This window comes from Tupaia chinensis, unplaced genomic scaffold, assembly GCF_000334495.1.
Source record: "Tupaia chinensis unplaced genomic scaffold, TupChi_1.0 Scaffold000407_1, whole genome shotgun sequence".
Classification (NCBI taxonomy): Eukaryota; Metazoa; Chordata; class Mammalia; order Scandentia; family Tupaiidae; genus Tupaia; species Tupaia belangeri.
This window is the reverse complement of record NW_006159909.1, coordinates 987,972-1,006,610: the sequence shown is the minus strand read 5'-3', so window position 1 is coordinate 1,006,610 and position 18,639 is coordinate 987,972. Positions and strand designations below refer to the sequence as shown.

General features: G+C 40.3%; 1 protein-coding gene across 7 annotated transcripts in view; it reads right to left on the bottom strand.

Annotated features, from left to right (window-relative positions):
- RHOT1 (ras homolog family member T1) overlaps window positions 1–18,639 on the bottom strand; it is a 90,808-nt gene that overhangs the window by 36,995 nt on the left and 35,174 nt on the right. For all 7 annotated transcript variants that reach the window (XM_006154363.1, XM_006154365.1, XM_006154367.1 and 4 more), the window contains exons 3-8: window positions 17,851–17,932; window positions 13,154–13,197; window positions 12,804–12,857; window positions 12,594–12,646; window positions 9,574–9,682; window positions 9,150–9,251 (exon numbers count right to left, since the gene is read on the bottom strand). In XM_006154363.1, the coding sequence (XP_006154425.1) occupies window positions 9,150–9,251; window positions 9,574–9,682; window positions 12,594–12,646; window positions 12,804–12,857; window positions 13,154–13,197; window positions 17,851–17,932 (444 nt within the window). The remainder of the gene's footprint in view (window positions 1–9,149; window positions 9,252–9,573; window positions 9,683–12,593; window positions 12,647–12,803; window positions 12,858–13,153; window positions 13,198–17,850; window positions 17,933–18,639) is intronic.

Sequence of the window (18,639 nt, the reverse complement as noted above, 5' to 3'; positions counted from 1 at the left end):
AGAAAGCAAGCTGGCAGGTCTGGGACATGAACTGCAGTCTACCACATGGAAGTCCAGCACCTTAACCACCACACCACCTGCTGGCCTCAAGCCATTTACTTTTATAGTCAAACCTCTGTAAGTAAATGAGGCAACATTTACTTAGGCTGATATTTGGAATAGTCGCAAATGTAGTCACGACCACAAATCCTCTAAGGATGGAAAAACAGAGGTTCACCTTTAGAAGAGATTTACTTCTCTAGTCATGTAAAGAGGAATTATTTATTTATGATCTCCTTCACTCCATAAGGAATTTGAACTGACTTATTAACTACTAAGCGGTTTTTTCTCCTTGACTCCAACTTCTGATAACCAGCTTTCTAGTAGCAGAATGGAACTCATGTTTTGTTTTGTTTTGAGAGGTTTTTGCTATAGGGCATGTGTGCTTGCCAGAAAGACAGAGAGAGACAGAGAGGCAGAAAGTGAGAAATCACCCCCCAGGGGGGATGACCATGCCGCAATCCCTTCTCCTCCATTCTCCTCTCGGGATCTTGGGCACACATGTACACATGCCTGGTGTGAATTTAAGCCACTGGGTCCAGGACTCCAATTGTAGTCGACTACATGGGAGTCCAGTGACATAGCCATTATGCCAACTGCTGGTCCTGGAACTTATGTTTTGAATGGTCCCTTGTGTGTATATTAAAGTTGGGATATAAAATGTGCTTATTTACAAATAGGTGGCAAAATGTCATTGGTTAAAAGTGCAAAAGACTTACTCCCTATTATAAGAATTATTTACACTTAAAAAAAAGGAATCTTAGGACCAGCAGTTGGCGTAATGGCTATGTCGCTGGACTTCCATGTAGTCGACCGTTGTTCAAGTCCTGGACCCGGTGGCTTAAACTCATGCCAGGTGCATATGCGTGTGTGCCCAAGATCTCGAGAGGAGAAGGGATTGCGGCATGGTCATCCCCCCTGGGGGGTGATTTCTCACTTTCTGTCTGTCTGGCGAGCACACGTGCCCTATAGCAAAAACCTCCTAAAAAAAAAAAAGGAATCTTGCCTTTTATGACTCTCTAAAACCTTTATGAGTAAAGCTGTTAGAAACATATTTTGACAACTTCTTTCATTTCTACTCTGAGAATTACAATGAATAGAATAAATATTATTAGGCTTTTTTTTTCCCCCAGAGGATGTGTAAACTCACCAGAGAAAGTGAATGAGGGACATAGATAGGAAAAAAGTGCTCTCCAGTGAGATGTGGACACACTAAAATAATTTTTCCTCCATTTCTTCATTCTCTCAGGATTTGGGGCATGCAAACACAAGCACCAGAGTGTTTTTTGTTTTTGTTTTTGTTTTTTTTAAGCTGCAGAGGGCAGGACTCAAACCATAGTCAGCCATGTGGGATCTGGTTCCAATGTAAAGCAATGAACCATTCTGTCGTGGGGTTAGCCCTAAGGATTTAAAATTAAGGCCCAGGCACATCTAACTTGTATAATCAATATAGAGAAAGCACTATCAATAATTTTGAAAATGAAACTTCTGGAAAGATCTTTGAAATTTTGCATAAACTTAGAGCTAGATCCCTTACGGAATTCATCTGAGTCAGAGAAATGAGATGGCAGGGTGATGACAAGGGCACTTATTAACTTGTACCTTCAGTCACGTGGCTATCCAAGCCCAGCTTTGATCACGCTATCAAACTCAAATGCAGAAAAGATGTTCTTGAAAAAATAAATAATTGTCTTCCAAACATACACATATGATTGCCCCCACCCTTTTTTTCTTTGAAATGGGTTCTGTGGTTATATAATATGACATAGTGAGAAAAAGATAAAATGTAACATACAAATCAGGGAAGTAAGTCAAACATTTAGGAACATTGGCTAGGGCCTCCTTCAACATTTTCAGGCATGGGTGATTTATCTTTTTAAATAATGAATGGTAAGATACTACTGTTATAACTGTGATCCTAATTTTAGATGTTCAGTATTAATATAAAGAAGAAATACACTTATATTTTATTTGATCTCCATTAGAGAAACATGTTATGTAATAAACTAAATGTTTCCAAAAGTAGCAACAGCTAGCATGATGTAAAACAAAAATAACTTAAAAAATATAACTTGGGGACCAGCAGTTAGCGTAATGGCTATGTCGCTGGACTCCCATGTAGTCGACTGCGGTTCGAGTCCCGGACCTGGTGGCTTAAACTTACGCCGGGCACGTGTGCGTGTGTGTCCAAGATCCTGAGCGGAGAATGGAGGAGAAGGGATTGCGGCGGGACCATCCCCCCTGGGGGGGGATTTCTCGCTTTCTGTCTCCCTGTCTCTGTCTTTCTGGCGAGAACACACGCCCTATAGCAAAAACCTCCAGTGTGTGTGTGTGTGTGTGTGTGTATAACTTGAAGAAATAAACAGTAATAATGCGTTTTCATTCGAGCTTGAAATGCATTGGAAGCTAAAATACTCTAGCATTAGCTCAATGTGATATTTAAATACTAACCACCTTGAAATATAATATCAAAAAAAACTATAATTAAAAATTATACCTCAATAAAGCTATAAAAAAAAAAGCTTTTATAGGGTTGACCCTAGAACCTGGTGGTTAAGGGAAGCCAGATCCTACAAAGGCTGACCACAATTCAAACCCTGGCCTTAGCAGCTTGAAAAACATGCTGGACACATGTGTATGCATGCCCCAAATTCCAAGAAGACGGAGAAATGGAGGAGAAGGGATTACGGTGTGGTCACGCTCCATTTGGGGAGGTGCTGTTTCCCTTTCATTCTCTCTTACTCTGTCTCTTTTTGGCAGCCACACATGCCCTCTGGCAATTACTTAAAAATACAAACGAAAAAAAAATTTACAGTAATAAAAATATTTTCATACGAGTAATTTACACCTATACACACAGTCCATGTTACTACATTCGGTCACATCTTTTTCATGATTAGATAAGCTGAGGATGCCATGGCTCATACAGAGTTCATCATCACTAGAAATATTTACAGCTCAGACATTAATTCTCAACATGATCTTTTTGATGATTCCACTTGAAATCTGTGCTTATAAGCTTATAATTATTGTCTAAATATAAGCTTATAATTGTTATCTAAATGTAAGATTTGGGTACAAACTCAAATTAAAGCTTGTACTTATGAAAAACAACGTGTAGGCCAAAAGTTGTACATTTTAGGGAACCAGCAGTTAGCGTAATGGCTATGTCGCTGGACTCCCACGTAGTTGACCGCGGTTCGTGTCCTGGACCCGGTGGCTTAAAACTCACGCCGGGTGCGTGTGCGTGCGTGCCCAAGATCCCGAGAGGAGAATGGAGGGGAAGGGATTGTGGCATGGCCATCCCCCCTGGGGGGTGATTTCTCGCTTTCTGTCTCTCTGTCTTGTCTGTCTGGAGAGCGCACGCACCTTATAGCGAAAAAACCTCTCAAAACAAAAAAAAAAGGTGTACATTTTACATATCAGGTGAGTCCATCTAAGAAATGAGTCTGGAGGCCTGTGGGACCAGCAGTTAGCGTAATGGCTATGTCGCTGGACTCCCACGTAGTTGACCGCGGTTCGTGTCCTGGACCCGGTGGCTTAAAACTCACGCCGGGTGCGTGTGCGTGCGTGCCCAAGATCCCGAGAGGAGAATGAAGGAGAAGGGACTGCAGCGTGGCCATCCCCCCTGGGGGGTGATTTCTCGCTTTCTATCTCTCTGTCTCTCTCTGTCTGTCTGGCAAGCGCACGTGCCCTATAGCGAAAACCTCTCCAGGAAAAAAAAAAAAAAGGATAAGAAATGAGTAACATATATAGTGGTAGATGTTTTTCTTTTGTGGAATTGGGAGGGATGAAGGGAAATTAGCAGAACTAATAATAGGCCTGAAAACTAAGTAGCAAGTAAGGCTTGAGAATAAACTAATAAGAAGATTTAATATATCCCTAGGGTAAAGCTTCAGAGACAAATTCCTATAGTATAAGACCATTTATCAAATTTCCTTGATCATAAAACAGAATATGGGGACCAGAGATGGCATAATGGCCACATCGTCAGACTCCCATTTAGTTGACTGCAGTTCAAGTTCCAGACCCAGTAGCTTGAAACTCATGCCAGGTGCATGTGCGTACATGCCCAAGATCCGGAAAAGAGGATGGAGGAGAAGGGACTATGGCATGGCCATCCCCTCTGGGGAATGATTTTTCACTTTGTCTCTCTGTCTCTCCAGCAAGCACACGTGCCCTATACCAAATATGCTCTTAAAAACAAAACAAAACAAAAACTGAATTTGACTGAATAAGAATGCAATTTGTGCTTTTAACAAGTATACCTAGTGACCATTAAAATAATGCAAATTTGGGAAGTGCTGGATTAAGAGTCTCTGGGAGAGGGGCTAAATCAGCAGGTGGCATATGGTTACGGTACTGGACTTCCACATGGTTGACCATAGTTCAAGTCCTGGACCCAGCAGCTTGAAACACACTGGGTACATGTGTGTGCATGTCCAAAATACTGAAAGGAGAATGGAAGAGAAGGGGCTGCAGCATTGCCATCCCCCCCAGGGAGTTTCTCTGTCTTTGTGGAGAGCACATGCACCCTATAGCAAACATTTCTCTAGGGAAAGAAAAAAGAGTCAATGAGCAGCCAGCAGGTGATGTGGTGATTAAGACACTGAACTCCCACATGGCTGACTGCTGTCTGAGTCCCAGACCTGGTGGACTGCTTTCTCATTTTTCCTCTCTCTCTCTGGTAAATTAAAAATAACAATAAAATAAAATAAATAATTCTTTAAAAAAAAAAGACCACGAGTCAGTCAGAGGGCTGATGGCAGCATAGTGAGAACACAATGCTCCATGCTGCCAGGCCACATGGGAAGGTCCTGGGTTTGTGTCCCCAGGACTCTGTGCAAGGAGGGCATGTGTTGACACGTGCCCGTGATCTAGACCGAGACTAGGGTGCATCGCAGCGTGAAGACCTGTTGGGAGGTGCCTAGCTCTCTCTCATGTGAGAAATAAATAAAAGGAGTAAAAAAAGAAGTCTGAAAGCATCCCAATTAATGAGCACTACAATAAGCCAAGATAAGTAAGAATAAATCAGCATCAGATAAAGGGATAAATCAGGTTAATAACTACTTATACAAGGCGTCATCACTTTCCTATAAAGGGCCACATGGTGGGCTTTGGGGCCAAAAAGCAAAATCAAGGTACTTTTTAAGTACCTACAAGTACCATGTAGGTACTTGTAAAGCCAGAGGAAAAACTAAATTTCCATACTGTGGTCAGCCATGCGGGAGTCCAGCTGCCTTAACCACTATGCCACCTGCCAGGACCTCCACAAAAGCTTTATTGATGAAATTCAAAATATAATAATAGCCGAGTATCATTTTGCTACATAGATCTAAAATAAAAGACTTGTTTTGAAGGGCTAACAATTAGCCTAATTGGAATTCAAAGTTAGTGTTGGGTACCAGGAAAATTAACTGTCAATATCCATACAATAATGCAGATCTGTAATGAGACTTTACATGTTTATTTCATCTTTGAAAATGTCATTTTGTACAAATACATATATACACAGACATATGGTTTTAAATGAGTACATTTATAGGCCAGCTGGTGGTGTGGTGGCTAAGGTGGCTAGATCCCACATGGGCAATTATACAGGTCTAGTTCGGACTGGCAGCTTGAAAAACATGCCTGGTGTGTGTACATGTATGTCCAAAAGTCCAAGAGGAGAATGGAGAAGGACTCTGGTGTGGTCATTCTTCCTGAAGGGTGCTTTCTAATTTTCTGCCTCTCTTTCTCTCTCTCTGCCACACTCCAGCGAGTGCACATGCCTTGTAACAATTAAAAAAAACAAAACCCACACATTTGTAGCTTGAAGGATAATTACAGAATTACATTAGGTTCTTTTTTTTTGGTGTTTGTCTTTTGGCTGTCATTTTTTTGGAGGGATTCTTGCTAAAGGGCACGTGAGCTCACCAGACAGAAAGAAAGTGAGAAAACACCCTCAGGGGAAGGTCACACTGCAATCCTTTTTCCTCCATTCTCTTTTTGGGATTTTGGGCACGCGTGCGCATGCTCCGGGCATGAGTTTGAAACTGCTGGTACGGTACTCAAACCACCATCAACGAAGGGGGCGTCCAGCGCCAGGACCATTATGCTACAGATCAATTAGTTCAAACTGAGGGTTAGAAACTTAACTGCACCGTTAAATGAATTATAAAATACAGACATTTCTTTTACATCAAGGTCCCCCCAAAATAATACTAGAACTGGAATTTGAGCTCAGAAAATACATTAGCTTTGCCAGTTAAAAATCTATATGCTGAAGGGAGGCCTAGGTTCAGGCCAACCTGAACACACAAGGTGTATCAGAGCATACCAGTAATCCTGGCTGGTTGGGAGGCTGGGGTAGACAATCACAGTGTGGTGAAACCCTGTCAAGGGTACATATTTCTCTGTCTCTGATGAAAGATTTTTTAAAAATGGACAAACTACCTTGAATAGACATTTCTCCAGAGCAGACATATAAATGATCATTAACCGCATAAAAAAATGTCAAATATTGTTAGCCATCAGGGAATTTCAACTCATTCAGCGGGTGGCGTGGAGGTTAAGGTGGCTGGATTCTACATGGCTGATATACAGTTCAAGTTCTGGACCTGGTGATTAGAAAAACACACTGGGCATGTGTGTGTGCAAGCCTGCCCAAAATCTTGAGAGGAAAATGAAGAAGGGATTGTGGTGTGGCCATCTCCCCGGGGGGATGATTTCTCACCTTCCCTCCCTCATGAAAAATGAAAACAGGGAACCAGCAGTTAGCGTAATGGCTATGTCGCTGGACTCCCACGTAGTCGACCGCGGTTCGCGTCCCGGACCCGGTGGCTTAAAACTCACGCCGGGCGCGTGTGCGTACGTGCCCAAGATCCCGAGAGGAGAGTGGAGGAGAAGGGATTGCGGCGTGACCATCCCCCCTGGGGGGTGATTTCTCGCTTTCTGTCTCTATGTCTCTCTCTGTCTGTCTGGCAAGCGCACGCGCCCTATAGCGAAAAAAAAAAAACCTCTCAAAAAAAAAGAAAAAAAAAAAGAAAGAAAAAAAAAAAATGAAAACAGACGTTCCAAAAAAACTTGTATATGAACGTTCACAGCAATCTATTCATAATAGCCAGAAAGTAGAAACTACCCAAAATGTCCACCAGATAAAGGGATAAAATAAATGTGGTTTATCCATGCACTTGAATATTATTTGCTAATAAAAAGAAATGAAATACTAATACATGCGGTAACACAAATATATATTAAAAACATTATGCTACTGAAAAGAGCCAGACACAAAAGGTCACATATTATAATGATTCCATTTACATAAAATGTCCATAGAAACAGAAAGTAGATTAGTGATGGCAGGGGCTGCACAAAGGGGTGAATGTAGTTACTGCTAATGGGTTTAGGGTTTATTTAAGGGTTGATGAAATGTTCTGGAATTAGACAGTGGTAATGATTTCCTAACCTTGTGAATATGCTAAAATACACAAAATTGCACACTTTTAAAGGGGTGAATTTAGGGCCAGCAGGTGGTGTGGCACTGGATTCCTACATGGTTGACCATGGTTCAAGTCCCAGACCTGGCACCTTGAAAATCATGCCAGGCTCATGTGTGTGCATGCTCAACATCCTGAGAGGCTACTGGAAGAGAAGAGATTGTGGCAATCATCCCAGTGGCATGTAACCTATAGCAAAAATCTTTAAAAAAATAAATAAAGTGAATTTTATGGTCTGTTGGTTATCTCTCAAAATTATTAATTAATTTTTAAATAATTATTATTTATTTGGAGACAGCAGATGGTGTAGCAGTTGTCACTGGACTCCCACGTGGCTGACCGCAGTTCGAGTCCTAGACCTGGTGGCTTCAAACTCATGCGGGGCGTGCATGCCCTCTCTTTGGAGAATGGAGAAAAAGGAATCACGGCATGGCCATCCCTCCTTGGAGCTTTCTCACTTTTCTTCTCACTGCCTCTTTTACTCTCTTTCTGGTGAGCACATGAACTCTAAGGCAATAAACCTCTACACACCAAAAAAAGATGTATTTATTTCATTTTATTTATCATTTTTTAAAAATTTGCTATAGGCCATATGTGCTCACTAGAGACAGAGAGTCAGAGACAGAGACAGATTTGGGAAAGAGAGAAAGCAAGCAGCCAAGTCCAGGACTCAAACCCTGGTTGGTCATGTGGGAGTCCAGAGCCTTAACCACCACACTACCTGCTAGCCTCCTTTTAATTAATTTTGAAAAGTAAGATATTCAATTTTAGATAGTTCAATAAGGAATTACTGTATTTTTTAGTTAAAAAAATAAAAGAGTATTCAAAGGGTATTGCATGTTTTACCCATGTCAAAAAACATGAGATTTTTTTGTTTGTGTGTTTTTAAAGTTTGTAGATTTTTAAGTTTATTTATTTTTTCTTCCATGATCAAGAAAGTGAGCTGGTGCAAGAGAAATACAGTACCTCAACAGGGTCTGGGCACCATGATCCACCTGAACCTCAGCTATCCCAGACCATGCACACATGTATGTCTGGCATACTCAGGGAAGTCGCCAGACTCAAACCGACAACCCTCCCACGTGGATCAATCTTTCAGAACATTGCCTTTTGTGAATGCACTGCTGTCCAGACTCCTCAGTTTATCAATTTTGTGATAAGAAAGCAAAAGTCAGCTAAGTCTTTGTATTTCTTTGTTGTTATTGTTAACAATTCTTATTTGTTTGTTTTAATGGCAGTTCCAGAAACAGTTTTTGATCTGGAAAATAGTCTGAGTATTAATGTGAATGTCAGTGGAGAAAAGTACTTAGAAAACATTAACAATTTAGCGGAACCAGCAGGTGGCATGGTGGTTAAGGCACTGGTACATTCCCACATGACCAACGCGGAACCCTTGCTTTCTCACTTTCCCTCTCTCTCTGTCTCTCTCTGGTCAAATTGAAAAAAAAAAAAAAAGAATGGATAAACACAAATAAATAATTTTTGGAAAGAAATAATTTAATAAACAAAAAATGTAAATTTCAGCAACTTCATCCTCACAAAAATACTTAAGAGTTATTAAAAATCACTTCCATACTAGAGTTAGTACCTACACCTTCCAGTCCCTATAAACACAGCCTGGGAAGTTACCTCCTTCTCCTCTGGGCAGTACAGGGGCCCTGTAGGATGAAGAACAGCTTTCTGTGCATAATAAAAGAGCTCTGAAATGTTCTTCAGGTTTTTTGCTGAACACTGAAAGAAAAAGTTAAGAATTTTATTCCCTGAAATCAATTATGAGAGCTAAAAACAATGGTTTAAGTTATCAAAATTAGGCAACAATAAGACTCTTTGAAGAAACTGAAAAATGTATTTGGTTTCTTTTTTGGTGGACATTACTTTATGAATGTCTACAAAGAACTCAGTGGCCAAATTCCAAGTTCTCTGTTTTATTTGGTTTACATGATTTCAAAAGAACTGGAAATGTATTCCATCCCACATCATCCCTATTTCTATTCACAACCTCAATTTAGTTTATTACCAACAATAAATTGCCAAATCAAAAGATGAGACATACCTCCACACAGGTTTCTATTTCTGTATACTGATTCATAATAGGAAGAATGGTCTCCATACTACTATATTCTACCAAATCAGATTTGTTCCCAACCAGTATCAAAGGTAGCCTGAAATAAACAGGGCAAAAGACTTTAGATTTATATCATTACATCACAACTCATTCTATCCAAAAAGCTCCTATTTAATCTCCCCAACGGTCGGGTGAAGCCTCCTAGATAACCGTTTCATTCGCTGATCCAATACATACTTACTGAACAGCTATTGTAAGTTACAGACCACTCTAAATATTAGGACACAAGACAGAGATTATCCCTGCCCACAGTAACAGTGAAAAACAGAAAATGAACAATCAACAAATAAATAAACAAGTAATTTCTAAATTACTGAATTTCTAATTCAGAAAGTGCTATAAAGAATAAATAAGAAAATACAGTAACGGTAAGGGGCTAAGTATGTACAGCAGTCAGAGAAAAGCCTCTCTAAGGCGGCATTTGAACCGAGGAGTAAAGGGTGAGACAGAATCTGACATGTGAAGAGCCAGAGAAGGGCTGTTCGGAAAGAAGGGACATCATGTGCAAAGGCCTCAAACTGAAAAAAACATCCTGTTGTGCCAAAGAACAGAAAAATGCCAGAGGGGGATGGAAGACACTGAGCAAGGGAAAGGTATCAAATGGGGTTGGAGAGAGGATCAAAGGCTGACCATAAGAACTTACAAGTAGCCATGAGGAGTGTGGGTTTTATTGTAATGTAAAATAGGAAGCCTCTGCAGGGTTATAAGCAGAAGAATGACATGACTTGATAAATTTTCTTGTATGTTTTCTTATTGTTTAGGTTTTTGCTACAGAAAGCATGCACTTGCCAAACAGAAACAGAGACAGAGAGGGAAAGTGAGAAATCACCACTAGGGTGGATGGCAACCCCACAATTCCTACTCCATTCTCTTCTCAGGATTTTGGGCACTCATGGACATGCACCTGGCATGATTTTCAAGCGGCTGGGTCCAGGACCAAACTGTAGTTGGCCACGTGATCATGTGAGAATCCAGCGCCTTAACCATCACACTATCTGCTGGCCCTCTGATTGATACTTTTAAAAGCAGTGATTTGTTATCTTTTAAATATACATATTTACCGGATGATATAATATTTCAATTTACTTTAAAATGACTCCCATGGGAGTAGTAATAGATGAAATAAGTCTGACCACCAGTTGATAACTGTGGAGTCTGGATGACAGATACACAAGGATTCATTATACTATTCTTTCTGCCTTTGTACATGTTTGATTTTTTTTCAATTAAGAAAAATATTTTTTAATAAAGAATTTGTTTATTTAACTTTCTTTCTTTCTTCTTTCTTTCTTTCTTTCTTTCTTTCTTTCTTTCTTTCTTTCTTTCTTTCTTTCTTTCTTTCTTTCTTCATTTATTTAATTTGAACAATGACGGATAGAGTGAGAGTCAGAGAGAGAGAGAGAGAGGGAAAGTGAGAAAGCAAGCTGCCAGGTCTAGGACTCAAACCGCAGTTGGCCATGTGGCAGCCCAGGGCCCTTAACCACCACACCACCTGTCGGTCCCAAGAAAAATATTTTTAAATCTGTGGAAGTCTGGGACCAGTCCATGGCTTGGTGGTTGAGGAAGCTGTATCTTACATGACCGAATGGAAGGTTCAAGTCCTAGACCCAGCAGCTTGAGAAATGTGGGGCGCATATGCATGTGTACCCAAAATTCCAAAAGAAGGGCGCAATGAAGGAAAAGGGACCATGGTATGACTGTTCCCTGTGGAGGGTGCTCTCTTACTCTCCCGCTTTGGTGAGTACACATGTCCTCTGGCAAAATTAAAAAGGAAAAAAAAAAGAAAAAATGTAGAAGTCTGGATTCAAGCAGTGACAGTGCAAATGGAGAGGAGTTCAGCTCTGATGTACACTTTAGCACAGAAGCAGCTAATAGATCAGGTATAGAGACTGAAAGAAAAGCAGAAATCAAAAAACATATATAAGTTTTTGGCAGGACAGAAATGGGTAGATCTCCTAAGACAGAGAAGATTGAAAGGTTTTTAAAATTTTTGTTTTAGACAAATTAATTTATGAGCCTATGTTGAAATCTAAATGGGGATATCAAAAAGAAATAGCCTAATGGAAAACTGTTACTTGTGAATTCTGCAAGAGAGCTTGGAGAAAAGCATCTTGCTAGAATTCTAGACTACAACAGAATCACTTGTGAGCATTTAGTTTACCTAACCCTGGGTGTGACCATTATGTTTAAAAGGACTGACCCCTAATTTTTTTAATTAAGTGGCCCCAAATGGTGCTTGATGCATCCTGGCAAAATTGTCTTCTCTGAAAAATCCCTCATGGAAATGGCTCAAACAACTGGCAAGAACAGCAGGTGTCAGGATCATAGGGGTGTTGCATCCTCCAAGGCAGTGCTGTCCAATAAATATTCCACGATGATGGAAATGCTCTTCTCTATAGTAAGAGCTACTACTAGGTCACTACTAAGCACTTGAAACACGGCAAAATGTGTCTAGGAACGAAATTTTTAGTTTGTTTTTTGTTTTGTTTTGTTTTGTTTTTTGCTAGAGCACCGGTGTGTGTGCTCACTGGTGGGGATGCAGAGGGAGATAGGAGGGGAAAAGGGATGGGGTGACAGAGATGGGAAGGGAGAGAGAAAGAAAGCAACTCTCCACAGGGGATGATCATGCTGCAAGTCCTTTTCTGAGTCTCTCTCCTTTCAGGATTTTGGACACATATGCACATGTATCCTGGGTGTTTTTCAAGCTACAAGAATTGTGACTCATTACTGTATCAAACTCTGTTTCTTGCTTTGCTCTCAGATATATTTGCTGCCTCAAATAATTCCCCTCAAAAAGATGTGGGGGATGAACAGTTTTAGAAAAACCAATAAAAAAAGCAAATGTAAGTGAAGGGTGAATGTAAGTGAATATTCATAGTACTATTTCTTACACCTTTTCAGTAAGTGTGAAATTTTTCAATACAAAGTTTAAGGGAAAAAAAAGATACCTGCTGTCTTTGTCTGTTCTTTCATTTATGAGAGGAATCCATCTACTTGTTACCTAAAACAAAAAGTAACAAGAGCTAAACCACAATGATGATCTTTTTGAAAAATACTACGTCCTTTGATCCAGAAAATTCTAGATTGAGGATCAACTTTGGAAAGAGGCTCACTGAAACGTAACTAAAAATAGTGGGGAAAAGGTCACACATTCATACCTTATCAATAGAATGTTTGTTGTTAACAGCATAAACTATGCAGATGACATTAGCCTAGGAGAAAAATTGAGAAATTAAAGGCATTTTAAAAAACTGAAATGTGAACCACAGCATCTAATTATTAACGAGATAATATATTTGGGCCAAGTAAGAAAAAAGTTAAAAACTAAAAAAGAGAATCTAACTTGCCTCAAAGAGGAAAATTTTTATAAAGTCTCATAACAAAAACACACATTCAAAATCAGCAATAACAACAAAGAACTGAAAAACCCTCTTAGCAAATGAATGAAAAAATACTCATAAGATCATCTTTCTCACAATAAGACCTACAACTATTTTTTTAAGCTCACCTGTGATATTTCTTGATGAAGTTGTTCATCACTCTGTTCTGCTTCTACAAATTATAAAAAGTCAACGTTTATACTGTGAACACATTCATAAAAGTTGAAATCCACATGAGACCCATCTAACATCCCTCCAAATGGCAAAGTATAGCACCAAAGTAGGTGGCAAAGAAAAGAGCCAGCCAGGCAAAGAAAAAATGTGAACTAAGATAACGTGGCTGCTGAAAGACAGGTCTACCAGATGACGACTCGGGTATGGAAGAGCAGAGGCACTGTGTAATAAATCTAGGCCAGCATCTGGCCCAGTGGTTAAAAGGGTCAGGAAAGCTCAGAAATTCAGGCTAGCAAACTGGGTGCTTAAGAGTCAGAAGCTCAGCCAGGGCCTATACACACAAGGTCAAAGACCAGGTAAGAGTATGGGTTATAAAAACTTAAGATCTAGACCCTGGGGAGGCCAGCAGGTGGCATAGGTGGCATGGTGGTTAAGAATGCTGGACTCCCACATAGCCAGACATGGTTCGAGTCCTGGACCTGATGGCTTGCTTTCTCACCGCTGTCCCTCGCCCCCCTTCTGCCCTCTCTGGTCAAATTAAACAAGTACATAAATAAAATTAAGTTAAACAAATAATTTTTGATAAAGGATAAAATGAACTAGAATAAAATGAATCAAAGAAATGAAGAGCAGAGCAATACTGACATTGATTTAGATCACCTTAGATCACATATGTATTGCCCCCTCAAAAAATATCTGTTTTTGTTTTTGTAGTTTTTGCTATAAGGTGAGTGTGCTCACGAGAGGTGGTGGTGGGGGGTGGGGAATGAGAAATCATCCGCCAGGGGGATGGTCATTCCACAATTCCTTCTCCTCCAGTCTCCTCCTGGGATTTTCTTCTGGATACATGGTCGGCATGATTTTCAAGTCACGGAGTCGGGACTCAAACCACACAACCAGCCATATGATACCCAATGCCTTAACCTCCATGCCACCTGCTGGCCCAACACCTGGTATTTCTGAAATATTAAAACTAATGTCAGGGCCAGCAGGTGGCATGGTGGTTAGGGGTACTGGACTCCCACACGGCCAACTGTGGTTCAAGTCTCGAACCAGGTGGCTTGCTTTCTCTCTCTCTCTCACTCTGTCCCTCTCTGGTCAAATTAAAGAATAAGTAAATAAATCTAAATAAAATAATTCTTAAAAAGATAAAAACTAACATCATAGATGAGTTCAGTAATATTTTACATTATGCTAATAACTGGCCACATTTTTCATGAATTTTCTAATTTTTCTTTTTTTAAAAAAGAATTATTTATTTATTTATTTTCTTTTAATTTTACGAGAGAGAGAGAGAAAGAGAGAGAGACCAAGGTAAAAAAAGAAAGCAAGCCACTAGGGTCCAGGACTAAATTGTAGTCAGTCATGTGGGAGTCTAACACCTTAACCACACCACACCACCAAGCCGGCCCTCTACTTTTTCTTTATGTTGGGTAATCAACAGGTTAAGCCTTTAATTCTAATACTGCAGTGAATCTACTTATGTGGTTACCCACACTGAAAAAAGTAATTCTTTAAATAAACTAGTTACGAGCCTAATTCTAGCAAAAGGCATTCATCTCCCCTCAGCTTCGAGTACAATGCTGTCCAATATACAATGTAAGCCACACATGTGGTTTTTCTTGTCTTTTTTTCTAAATCTGCCAGAGAGTGTAGTCACTGGGGAGAGACAGCAGTGGAAAGCAAAAAAAGCACCTCCCCACAGGGCATGGTCAGGCTCCAATCCCTATTCTTCCATTTCTCTTTCCTTTTGGGATTTTAGGCACACATATACATGCACTGAGCATGTTTTTCAAGCTGCAGGGTCTGGGACTTGTACTGTAGGGTTGACCATGTGGGATCTAGCTGCCTTAACCATATGCCATGGGCTGGCCCCATGGATGTAGTTTTTAACTCATAGTCACCTCAAAAAGGTAAATAAAACAGACAGAATTAGTATTTTTAAATAAAATATTTTATTTTATTATTTTTTTAATAATTATTTTACTTAAATTTATTTATTTATTAACTTACTAATTTTTTAATTTGACCAGAGAGGGACAGAGAAAGAGAGAGAGGTAAAATGAGAAAGCAAGCCACCTGGTTCGAGACTCAAATTGTGGTTGGCCATGTGGGAGTCCAGCATCCCTAACCACCATGCCACCTGCTGACTCCTATTTTATTATTTCTTTAAACATGAAAAAGACTTCATTTCAACATGTACTTAATACAAATATTACTGAGGGCCAGCACTAACCCTCCCTAGTCTGTCTGTGAAGTGTACATGTGCTCTCTAGCAAATTTAAAAAAAAAAAAAAAAGATAAAGAAAAATGATTGAGATGAGGCTGACCCCATGTTCAGTGGTTAGGTACTGTACAGAGGAAGCCAGATCCAACATGGCGGACCGGATTCTGAATCCAGCCCTGCCAGCTTTTTTTTTTTTTTTTGGAGAGGTTTTTGCTATAGGGCGCGTGCGCTCGCCAGACAGACAGAGAGAGACAGAGAGATAGAAAGCAGGAAATCACTCCCCAGGGGGGATGGCCACGCCGCAATCCCTTCTCCTCCATTCTCCTCTCGGGATCTTGGGCACGCACGCACACGCGCCCGGCGTGAGTTTAAGCCACCGGGTCCGGGACTCGAACCACGGTCGACTACGTGGGAGTCCAGAGACATAGCCATTACGCTAACTGCTGGTCCCAGGCCCTGCCAGCTTTATGCTAGGTTAGCACATAGATGCTCAGGATCCTGACCGAATGGAGAACTGGAGGAAAAAGGGTTGAGTCATAACCAGGCCCCACTGGAGGGTGCTCTCTCTCCTCTCCCATCACCTCTTGTGCTCTATCATGAATAAAAAGGAGTCAAACTAAAAAAACCCTGAGATATTTAACATTCCTTTTTCCATACTGTTTTCAAAATCTAGTTGCATTCTGCATTTACAGAACATTTCAATTTAGAATAGTCATGTTTCAAGCGTTGTCTAAGCACAGGTGGGCTAGGTCGTGGTGCCACAGTAATGCAACTGAACCTCCAAGGGAAAGGTCTTGGAATCTCTTCCAGAACCTCCCTGAGCATGTCACGTGCACATGTATCACTGTAATCTGGGCCAGCTGAGACTGGGACTGGATCATGGCTGAGACAGGTGCTCCCTTTTGGAGAATACCTGTCCTCCTCTGTCTAGGAAGAAATAAATGAATAAGCTTTAAAAGCCTAAGGAAAAAACTCTACAGGTATTAGTACAGGTCTAGTGCTTCCTTTAGCAAAACTAAGTATTACCCATGTATTTATACCCATTTAAAAAAAAAAAAGAAGCTCCAGGGACCAGCAATTGGCGTAATGGCTATGTCACTGGACTCCCATGTAGTCGACCATGGTTAGAGTCCTGGACCCGGTGGCTTAAACTCATGCCAGGCACATGTGCATGTGTGCCCAAGATCCCAAGAGGAGAATGGAGGAGAAAGGACTGCGGCATGGCCATCCACCGGGGGGAGGAGGGCAATTTGTCATTTTCTGTCTCTCTGTCTCTCTCTTTCGGGCGAGCGCACGCACCCTAGAGCAAAAACCTCTCCAAAAAGAAAAGAAGAAGTTCCAGAACAAACCAAAATAATTTGATAATTACAAAGTATCAGTGAGGGGCCAATAGGTGGCATGGTAGTTAAGAGTGCTAGATTCCCACATGACTAACTGCGGTTTAAGTCCAGGCCTGGCAACTTTCTTTCTCTCTCTCTCTCCCTCTCTGTTCCTCTCTGGTCAAATTAAAATAAATAAACAAACAAGTAAAGTTAAATAAAATAATTCTTTTAAAAAAGTATCAGTGGGGACCAGCAGGTGGCATGGTGGTTAAAGTGCTGGACACTCCCACATGGCCAACCATAGTTCAAGTCCCAGACCTGCTGGCTTGCTTTCTTACTTTCCTTCTCTCTCTCTTTCCGCTTCTCTCTGGTCAAATTAAAATAAATGAATAAATAAATAAAACTGAATAAATAATTCTCTAAAAAAAAAGTATCAGTGAGTCTGGAGCTGGCAGATGGCATGGTGGTTGGGGCGCTGGACACCCACAGGGCTATATGCAGTTTGGACCTGGTGGCTTGCTTTCTCATTTTCTCTTTCTCTCTTGCTGGTCAAATTAAGAAATAATCATAACAACAAATATAAATACATAAATTCTTTTAAAAATGTTTTTAAAAAGTGTGTCAAAAACTTTTAATTAGAAACAATGCAGACGTGCTTCTAATATCCTATGGTGTAACCAAGCTGACAGCTGTATTATTATTTTACTTGAAAGGAAGGTTGACAAACTTTAAAGAACAAATTCTCAAATTCAGACATCTTTCTAAGTCATGACAGCATGCCTGAATGCATGATGATAAAGTTGAGCAGAACTTCTCTCTGCAAACATGCCAGTTCAAGGCAGGGAATGACTTACTACTACATGTACCATTCCTTCTTCTGTTGCATTATTTTGGAGCCTGACTTAGTATTTTGGGGACAGAGAACAGCCAGATGGAAGCTTCGGGTAGGGTGTCGGGGAGGGGCTGGTGGAGACATAAATGAGACAAGAATAATACAAGATCATGTCCTACTACGGAGAACAGACCCCTTCTCTCTGAACACTTTTAAAAGCTCAGAAGGACTTGTTTCAGGATATCCTCAGTGTCAAGAGGCTTTCATTACCTGAGTAATCTACAATGTGTGTTGGAACTCTCTCAGGAGTGACATCAGCTGGAATGGTGATTTCTTCTGCCCGGGGAGGAACCTTTGTTTGCAAAACAAACAAACACACAAACAAAAATAACCACCTCTGGATATTTTCAAACTTGTTAAGAGATTATGTAAATTTATCTATATCAGCCCCTTTCACCCATATACTTTTCTTATACTTTCAAATGTTTATTTCTGTCCTTCATATGGATGTAAGCATATATTAAAACTGATTAAAACAGTTTAAGAAAAATACACATTTCTACCTATGTAGGCACAGGACACAGTAAGGACACTACAGATCTAATCCAGACTAAAACAATTCTTATGTTAATTTGGTATTTCAAATATTAGATTTTTAAAATAATGTTCTTATTCTACTTTGGATGAAGGCTGAAAACACTACGCAAATGAGGAGCTATATTAGTCCAAGAAAATTCTCAAATAAACCAATAAATTACCAAAATTCATTTTGTCTACAGATAAACATAAGCCTAATATTTAAAGATTCCATTTTTCCCAAAGATGATTTTTTTTCCAGGTCTTTGCTACAGAGCATATAGGCTCACCAGAGAGAGAGAGAAAGAGAGAAGAAGGAAGGGAGGGAAAGTGGGAAATCAAACCCCAGGGGTGATGAACAGGTCACAGTCCCTTCTACTCCATTCTCCTCTAGCGATTTTGGGCATAGATGCTTGGCATGTTTTCCAAGCTGCCAGGTCCTGGACTAGAACCATGCCACCTGCCACCTGGTTGGCATATATA